The sequence below is a fragment of the Oreochromis niloticus genome, linkage group LG5 (genome assembly GCF_001858045.2).
Source record: "Oreochromis niloticus isolate F11D_XX linkage group LG5, O_niloticus_UMD_NMBU, whole genome shotgun sequence".
Taxonomy (NCBI): Eukaryota; Metazoa; Chordata; class Actinopteri; order Cichliformes; family Cichlidae; genus Oreochromis; species Oreochromis niloticus.
Genome location: NC_031970.2, coordinates 15,636,723 through 15,646,385, shown reverse-complemented (window position 1 = coordinate 15,646,385; position 9,663 = coordinate 15,636,723). Strand labels below are relative to the sequence as shown.

The window sequence follows — 9,663 nt, the reverse complement described above, 5'->3', positions numbered from 1 at the left end:
GAAGAAGAAGAAGCTGATTAATCCGAGCAGCACCTGAACGCAGCGGCATTAGTCCGGAGAAAGTTCAGACCGAGCAGCAGCTCCGAGGAAACAACGCGGCGACACAGCAGGCTTACCGGCCAACTTTCTGCAATTTTTAACCCATCTCCGTGACAGAAGCCTTACACACAATCAGCGCACAATTATCAAAGATGCCGGCCACAGAGAAGGACCTGGCGGAGGACGCTCCGTGGAAGAAGATCCAGCAGAACACCTTCACCCGCTGGATCAACGAGCATCTGAAGTGCGTCAACAAGCGGATCGTGGATCTGCAGCTGGACCTGGGCGACGGCCTGAGGCTCATCGCCCTGCTGGAGGTCCTCAGCCACAAGAAGATGTTCAGAAAGTACCACCCGAGGCCCACCTTCAGGCAGATGAAGCTGGAAAACGTGTCGGTGGCTCTTGAGTTCCTGGAAAAGGAGAACATAAAGCTCGTGTCCATAGGTGAGTACCGGGGTCCATTCATTCATCTGGAAGCTTCCCCCTCAGCTGTGCGCCTCCGACATAACTTTGTAACATAATAAAGAGTCCGCACACGACAGGGATACTGGAATTTCCAATATTTCTTCTCTGAGTAAAGTTTTCATCCAGTTTTCACTCACTATTCCAAGTTTAAAACCTCATCGCCCCGTCTTCTGTTCTGGAATGCACGGGCTACCATTTAAAATTCAGGCATTTAACATCTTTGGCTTTTCTATGCGAGAATAAACGTCGCACCTGACTGCAAATGCAGCTTTTTAATAATTTTGGATACACTCTTCAATTCGGCATATATTTTAACCCCGATAGCACAAATATTCTCTGTAAAATATCAGACTTGTAAGTTTCACGGCGCCTCTACCGCCCACTTGGTCGCGTTTCGTTAGCAAGGTGAGGCATTGGGGGACTTGAGTCTCTTAAAAGCTGATAAAGTTCACCATTATGCACTCAAAGTAAGCCTATTAGCGAAAGGCAGAAGAAACGTTATTTCTTAAATTGTCCGTAATTTAATAAATTCACATTCACGGTGGCTTCTGTACGTGTAGAGCAGTGTACGACAAGAACTCCTTGCAAAACTTCGTCGAGAAATGATCTTTTTAATAATGTCGCGCGTTTATCTGCGACATTAAAGTAATGTTGAATCGATTTAATACAACCTTTTAGAACTAGCGGATGTCCATCTTTAATTCGGCGTAACCTCATCAAAAATACTTGGATTACTTTTTAAGTTGAGGTTATTTTATTTATTTTAACGTTTAAATCTGGGTCGTGTTAGAGTCGTAGAAACGTGGGTCTAAACTTGGACTTGGCATTCAGGGTAATTTCTGATGAAGTGAATGGTTTTTGTCAACAGCAGCGTTAAGTGACAGATTTCTGAATGGAGTTTGGCGTGTTGTGGGTACAGAGTGTGTTTTTAATGAGCAGTCTCCCGCAGAGGTGAGGACACACCTGTGTTAATGAGGCCGACCTCGTGGAGAACTCAAGTCTCCTCAAATATTTCACCCTCGGACTCAAAGAGATCACAAAGTCAGAGCTGAATGATGTTCATTAGCTCTTGCGCCCCCCTTCCAACAGTTTTTTGATCTGCTTTGCAGTCTTTCTGCTTCATGTTCTTTACAAGCTGCTCTTTGCTGGGTGACTAACCACACCACACCTGAATTTAATTTCCATTGTTTGTAGTTTGTCCCTTTTGTAAATAGTAGATTTTTGTTCCCTTAAGGTAATGTTTTAGAGGGTTAATCATCACTCATTAAATTGATGAGTCAGTGGGGAGGAAATCGGTAGGAGCTTCTTCTTCTTTCTTCTTCCTTCTTCTTCTTATTGTTGTTAGTATTTTATTTATTTTTTCCTAAAAATACCACAAATGTCTGGTTTCAGCTTGTATTTTAATATCTGGGTTTTGGTTATTGGTGGGACTTTGGTAAAACTTTGATTGTAGCATCTGAGAGAAATGGATTAAATAATTAGATCTTTGGGTTTTTGTTCTCCTCCTTTTCACTCCTCGTGGGTAATCTGGACAAAAATTGTGTGCTCATATGAAAAGAGGGATTTTATTGATTGTTTCACTGACTGATGCTTTTCCTTCAGACTGAGAAGTGATCCAGGAAGGTGGGGAAAAAGGAATCCCCTCTGCTTCCCTTTTAGCTTGTTTTGCACATAAAATTAATCATCTCAGTGCTTGGTGATTCACTGCAAATCTAAATGCTCTAAATAATTAGCTTAATCAGCATAAACTTGATGAAGCAAGAGTACATGTAGAGCCGATAAATGAAAAAGTCATTACAGGCATGATTGATGCTGTTTGAAATGTCCCTCAAAGGTTGGAAAAACAAAAGCTTGTTACTCCCAGAGCACCTTTTTGTTCTTGTGCCTGAGTTTTCATTTATGAAACTACACAAAGATGGTGTCCAAAATGAGTTAAACTCGTGGTCTCTGGATCCTCTGTGCATATGGATGGTTATTTTCTGCTCTTTGAGACATTTTAAGGTGTTTGGTGTCAGGTAGAGAGCTGCTTAATTGGCTCTCTGCTCATGTTTTTTTGAGGGTGCTGAGCTGTTTTGCTGTTTGTACTGGTGTAAACGGTGGACAAAATAACAGAAGAATCTCTCCAATCTTTCATAGAGGTGTATTTTCTTTATATATATTTTTTCCATTAGTTTTAGCTCCCTCAGTTTGGCTTTCACACATTCATAACAGAAAAACTTCCTTTAATTCTGGAGGCATCATGTATTAAAGTTGGACCTGTTACTAGCGGTCTTCTTTTTCACTCCCGTGTTTAAAAATCTCAGCCTTTAAAATGCGAGAGATTTTAATCCCAAACAAACTGAAAGGAGAATTTAGTCATCTGCACCAACGCTGGTGTTTCAAAATTTCCATCCCAGCAGTGCCGAGTAAAGCGGCGGCTGCCGTTTGATTTTCACTAAATGCGTTTGCACTTTGTGCACTGGCTTCACTCCTGTCCTCCGAGGTTGGTGCCCATCCAGAGCATGGCCTTGGTCTGCGTCAACGAGCTGATTCACAGCCTGAGTCAGTGTCATCTCTGAGGCAAAATGATGTCATCTCCTCCCTGTGGTTACCTGTTGGCAGGACCAGGTGTGTGTGCTTTGTGGTGTGATGAGTAGTCTGGGTTCTTGTTTCCCAGACGGTGAGTTTTGGTCTTTTCATTGGAGCTGTGTACAGTCCAGCATGACATCCTGTTCAAGAATCGTTCAGTTAAACTCAGAACAAAACACAAAATGTGACACCAAGACGAGTCAGTGCCAGTATTTCATTGTATTTGTACAATGACAGTAGAGGGCTATTCTATCCTTTTCTATTTTTATAAGTGTCACACTTTAAAGGCTGAAAAGGGCATAACAGACAAGTCACTAATATTTAAACAAATAATAATAAAAAAAGAAACACAAAAAACCAACCAGAAATAAGAGTCCGTGACAAACTGATGAAATGTTTATCTGCGGTTTTCACCCGAAGGTCACCTGCCTGTTCAGCGCTCCTATGAAAAGCACCACTACTTACATGAAATGGATTCAGAGCATGAGTTAATAGCTGTACCTCATTTATTTTAATGTTTTGACAGAGTCCTGAACAAGCTGCTGGTTATCTTTTTGTAAGGGGGGAAAAGATGCATCACATTGCTCCAGCCCGCTAGAGATGAATGCACACTGTTTTTAATAACAACAGTGAGTCAGGCTTTGGTGATATTCCTGAGATGTATGAAAGCCGTTTTGGTCATAAAGTCAAAAGTGAAGTTTGAAGGTCAAGTTTGAGTCTAAAATAACTCAATGACCTGCCTGCCGCTGCTGAAATGAAACGAGTGGTTAACTTTAGATGAGCAGATTGTGTCCAGAACGTGTCTCAGAAGTCTGAATGTGTCGCGTTTCCACAGCTTAGCTGCATACAGCCTGCTTTTGAGTTCATTTGAGACCAGAGCAGCTTTTATACCTAATCAGACGTCTACATCTGAACTCTGATTGATTGAAGAGGGAGGAAAAAACCTAAACTAACCACGCTGAGTGAGCTGAGGTCAGAGTGCATTCAGCTACGTAAAGCTGTGGTGGACGGTTGGTTTTTCCACACTTGAAAGGAAATGACTGCCTGGCTGGGTGGGACGTGCACACAGTTGGGCAGAGCTGGTTCTGTTTCAGCTTTCAGACATGAAGCAGAAGACTGTGATTACCTCCTTTTATGAAGAAAAAGGCAAATATTCAGTGCTACAGGCCTGCTGACAGTGACTTTATGTAAACTATAGTGTGTTCATTATAACAAACTCTTTAAGTAGTAGTTGATTATTGGTAAAAGAGGGAGAGAGCTGAAGGAAGATCGGCTCTCTTCTATCAAAGATCTTGAGTGATGGGAACCATCGGCGAAGCTACCTGCCTTATGGGTTTAGGTTTGAGGATAACCAGCAAGTGTTTTGAATACAAAAGGGTTAGCTGATGGCTAAACTTGGTCGAAACATTTGTTCCAAAACAAAGTTGTTGAATTCTGTGTGTTCAGGAATATATCTCTCTGTCATGGTTGTAACAGAAATGTTTCAAACTGCTGATCTCTCTCTCTCTGACATTGATCTCTTATCCTGATGTGAAGTCGTGAGTTCATGTGATCACGTTGCTTTAATGGCCATCGTAAACCTGCAGATACAGAGTAGGACTGCACGATGAAGCAGGATTAGAGGGCTCAGTGAGCGAACTTCAGGTTTAATCCTGAATTTTCAGGCTTAAAAATGTGGTTCATTCATATTGGGGGGAAATTGCCATGGAAACTTGTACTGCAGACTTCACCTGCTCCAGTGCACGTTATGTTCAGAACGGGGAGAGAGATCAGCAGGTACGGCTGCCTACTGAGCAGTCACATGGTTTCCTCTTTCAGGTGAACGTGCTCATAACTACATTGATAAACCCTGAGCTGGCTTATTGACTACATTCCACTTAACCTGATCGATGTTGGAATAAGTGAAGCCAGATAAGGAGGAGGGAATGATGTGCTGAAAGTACGTAATTCCTATCTCTGGTTCAAACCTGTTTTCATTTTTCTTCATGGGGTAAAATGAGCCTGTTAGCTGTGCAGAGTTCATAATCACCAGGTGGATTTAACATTAGGTTAGCTTTTTAAATGAACGCTTAAACGGCACATTGACTCTGGTTTTGTGGAAGTCAAGCATATCCAGATCTCAGACAGGCCATTTGGAGCTGATCCAAAACCACTTTCTTGCACGTCTGGTTGTTCATTTATGCGCCGCACTCCAGCTGCTTTCACTTTTTATTGTTCGGCCGCAGTCTGAAGGGCGTGCCATCTGTGGCACAGGTAGTACTGGCTCGTTTTAAAAATCGTGTTTTGCAACACATGTAACATCTCACAGATGTTTGCATGTCAGAGCAATACTCGGTAGTCTGAGTTCACTGTGACGCATTTTACAGAAAGTCCACACAACATCAGAGTGTGAAAATGTGCTCAGGTCCCACCTGGACGTCTCGGAGAGGCTCCGGTGTGTTTTCACAGGTGACGACAGTTTGTCAGATACCTCACCTCCATGACAGGCGGAGCATATGAGCCAAGCAGGAAGGGGTGAGGGAGGGCAGGCGTGTGGAAGCTCAGTTAGGCCATGTCCACACTAATACGTTTTCGTTTGAAAACGCATCTTTTTCTCTCCGCTTTGACCTTCCGTCCACACTGAGACGGCGTTTTTGGTCAAGGAAAACTGAGCTTCTTGAAAACGCTCTCCAAAGCGGATACATTTGAAAAGGCTGTTTTCAAATGTATCTGGATTAGTGTAGACGTAGCCATAAACTCATCACCCTCTCACCTGCACACTTTCACTCAATTTACGTGTTTGAGTTAAGGGTCTGCACCTCAGACCACGCCACAAAGGTGCAGCACCTGTTTTGTGTCTCATGTGGAGGAAACTCTTAAATAAAACAAAAAGAGCACAAACTGTTAAGATTAAAAATGTCTTATTAAAAGATTAGGGAAGAGTTTACTGGTCCTAAACTATAAATGTCAAAAAGGAAAGCTGAAAATTCACCACAAAGGCGACATTTGGCGACCTCCCCAGTAGCCTTAATGATGAGTTTTCACAGTTCAGTATATATCAGTAGTTTTGGGGGGTTTTCAAAGGGAAGCTGCACTGCAGCGATGACTCTCTTTAACTTCTGATGCACAGACAGTCGTTTTGTTTTATGAGCAGGCTGAAATATGCCAGAAACCACTGGGTTTTTGAAAAGGTTGCTCCCACTCGGCTTTCAAAGGGTTAAAACTCAGTCGGTGACCAGCTGGTTAAGATTTGGTTGAAGGAGAAACTACAGATGTTCCAGATTCAGTGCAAGCTTCAGGGACAAGATCATTTCCCATCACAAAAAATAATTGGTGAGCTGAATGAAACTGAAATTCCTCCAATGGCGGTGTGACTTGCTGCACACTGGAAGCTCGTTTCCGTCACAGAGGCGAGGCCATCTCAAAGCTCGTAGCTTATATCACGGCCCAGCCCCATAATTGGGAAACCCTTCAGCAACCAGAAGAGCGACTCCACACGGAGTTGCTCATCAGAGTGGGAGGGTGGAGAAGACAGACTGGCATGTGGCCAAAGTGATGTAACTCCACATCCTTTTCAGCTCTGTTAATGGATTGCTGTGGTGTGGGGACCCCTGAAGAAGGCCCCTGGCTTTTGTCTCTAATGCACACTGAATATTTTCAGTGCGTGCGACCTCTTCAGAGCTTGAACACACTTCGTTTCATTTTAAAGAGTTTTGGTTCAGGGACGGCCGACGCTGTGCTTTCAGTCTCTCTTCTGCTTTTCCTCGAGCTCGAGGCAGATCGATAGTTCCTCAGTCGACTGCTTTCGGGATTCAGGGCGTCTGTGTCATGTTTAAACACCAAATGTCACAGTGGTAGCAATAAAGCACATCGATTACACCACAGCTGCTCGGTTTTGTATGCTTGCATAGATTCTCACCGCAATCTTTAATTTTCTGTCTCTTATTTAATTTGCCAAAGAAATTTCCTTTATCATAAAATCAGAATTGGAGTGACTTGAATCTTATTTACGACCTTGGTAAACACTTTCCTGATTAGTTTATAGTCTGAATAGATGGTTTCAAGTCTCGCTGAATGCAGCGTGATGTTGATTCAGTAAATATTGCCTCCCCATTAGTGCTCGGAGAGGATAAAGCAGGGTATGATTTTTAGAACAGGCAGTCAGTTTTGAAGCAGTGTCACAGAGAAGGTGTTTGTAAGCAGGAGGATGGAGTCATAGAAGTTACCTGGACTTTGAACTGAGAAATCACGAGCTTAGCGGTGGAGACGTTAAAGTCATTTGATTGTGGTGTAGTTTTGTTTTTGGGGTTTTTTAACCTCTGGTGATTGGAAACTCGTACACTGGTGTCAGTTTGTGAAGATGTAGTTATTTCCTACAGAGCTAATGTCACACCAACGATAAATTTGGGTTGGCTGACCAAAAAAGACGGAGGGAAAAAAAATCACTACTTTGTACAGAAGCGGGTTTCCTCCTAAGCTGGCAGCAGAGCAGCAAACGCAGGAATACCCACCGGTTTCCTGGCGTATGTTGTCTTTGTGCCTCTGCATCTCAGCTTCCACTTAAGCTATGCATCATGGCCTTTAAATAAATATGCCTGACATTCAAAGTGAAATCACTCATGTTTAACTCCTAATAGCTTACGGAATAACTATTAAGCTTTGTTAGGCAGTGCGACTGCAGTGAAACCCTACAATCCTACCAGATCCGGGCTTAAAAGTGGAGGCAATGGAGCTTTTTCAGTGGTAGCTCCTAATCTTAGGAGCAACTCGCCTTTTCACATATGAGCTGCCCAGTCCCTCAACACTCTTAAAGACTTATGTGGATAATAAAAGCCAGGATATGCTGCTCAGCAAGACCCAAAAGCAAGCGACAACAGTCTCTTATTTACTTAGTTTGTTTGGTTTTTTAAGTGTATATTTATTGTTTAGTGGTTATTTTATAGTGTACATTTTCTTTAACTGTTAGAGAAATTTTGTCGACTGAGGTTGTTTACAATGTGCTATAAAAATGAACTTTGACTGGACTTGAAAGTCGAACTTCTGTGTATGTGTGGATGAATACTGACCTCCATCTGGGTGCCCAGATGGAGGTCATTTAATGCAGCCGGCTAAATGTCTGTTCCAGATGACTAATTTTTTTTTCTGCAGCATGGTTCAGGTGAAAACTGTTCATGAAGCTGCAAGGAGCTTGCAACGTTGCCATGTTGTAACGCTTTTTCTGCAGGTTCCTGAATCTCTGCAGAGGCCGTGTTTATCCTCTGACAGCAGTTTGATTTAAGAAGCAAATCTTTACCACCTTAGAGAGAAATCTATCCCTGAATGAACCTTAGTGTGTCTGTTTGGCACTGGAATCATCATTCTGAGATTGCAACACCTTATATGGGCGCTTTTTTGGGAGTTTTTTTTGCCTACCTCTTTTTGGACGTTGGCCAGTGAGTTGAGCGAGAGGTGTGTTGTGAACAAAAGGCGTTGGCCCATCCACTTGTGCAGACCGGTGTGCTGCATCATGATGGATTTCAGCCCGAGTAGCTGTGACATGATCAGTTTAAGTTGGAGAAAAACATCTAGATTATCTTACTCATCTGTTAATCCTACGTTAGCTATAACAGTTTGAGTCACTGGGGCTTCTTAGCTGTTCTTTTCCTTATGCACACTGTGACAGCAGTGCATGCTCATTAAAACATGCTTGTTTGTACAAGTAGTTCTTCTCTGCTTCAAATTGCTATAAAGATGGGCCATGTCTGACCATGAGGGGCATCCAAACAGTAGAAAGATGGCCTAAAGGCAATAGTTTCAGGCAGTTGAACCGAGGGGGTGTGTTGTGGCCCTGTATGAAACAAATGGCATTAGTGTGAACTGGGAATCATGCAAAGCTTGTATGGAGTCAAAGCCTAACAATATGGAGTTGGAAAAAATCATGATGGGTGTAATGGAGGTGTTGTTATTATTAGCAGTTTGTGTACATTTAGTTTATCAGATTTCTGCTGAGGCTGAAACGAGGAATAACGGTGCATGGAAAAACTAATTTAGGATTTGGAAACACTACATGGAAATCTGTGCAAAAGCAGCGTGACTGCAGAACAGAAGTGCTAAACGCCACCAATTAAACAAATCACCTGGGACAAATTGTAAGCCGAGCAGAGAAGTATTAAGCTTTGAGCCATTGTGCAGGGTTTTGTGTTTTGTTTTGTTTTTTTGTCCAACATTAAAGCTGCATAAATGGCTTGCAGTGCATATAATTACCTTGGAACGTGTGCAGGCTTTCCCGCTACTGGTTTGAATCCAATGTGAAAACTAAACACACATCTGAACAAAAGAACAACTGTTTGGATAAATTCACACGCCGTGCATAACATTTTATGTTCAAAGTAAAATGCAGACGAGACGAATACCTCGATGGCTGCATGCTGTGAAAGATAATTGGCCCTGAACTTAAGCCAAGCTACATTGCTACCAGGATAAACTTGCACCAGAGCACATAAGACACTGGTGCTACTTTCTGTAGGTGTAGCTTTAAATATTCACAGCCTTCCCTTCAGAGTGACAGTTCTGTCACCTGAGCTAAATTTAAGTTATGAATAACATTTTGCTTTTATGGAAGCCTGAAATGTC

The 9,663-nt window shown here is 42.5% G+C and overlaps 1 protein-coding gene across 3 annotated transcripts in view; it reads left to right on the top strand.

The window, feature by feature from the left end:
- The window catches only part of flnba (filamin B a), a 65,030-nt gene continuing 55,367 nt past the window's right edge, over positions 1–9,663 (top strand). For 2 of the 3 annotated variants that reach the window (XM_019359176.2, XM_019359177.2), the window contains exon 1: positions 192–483. In XM_019359176.2, the coding sequence (XP_019214721.1) occupies positions 192–483 (292 nt within the window). Of the gene's footprint in view, positions 484–9,663 lie in introns of all 3 variants that reach the window. The other variant, XM_019359175.2, reaches the window with a different exon arrangement.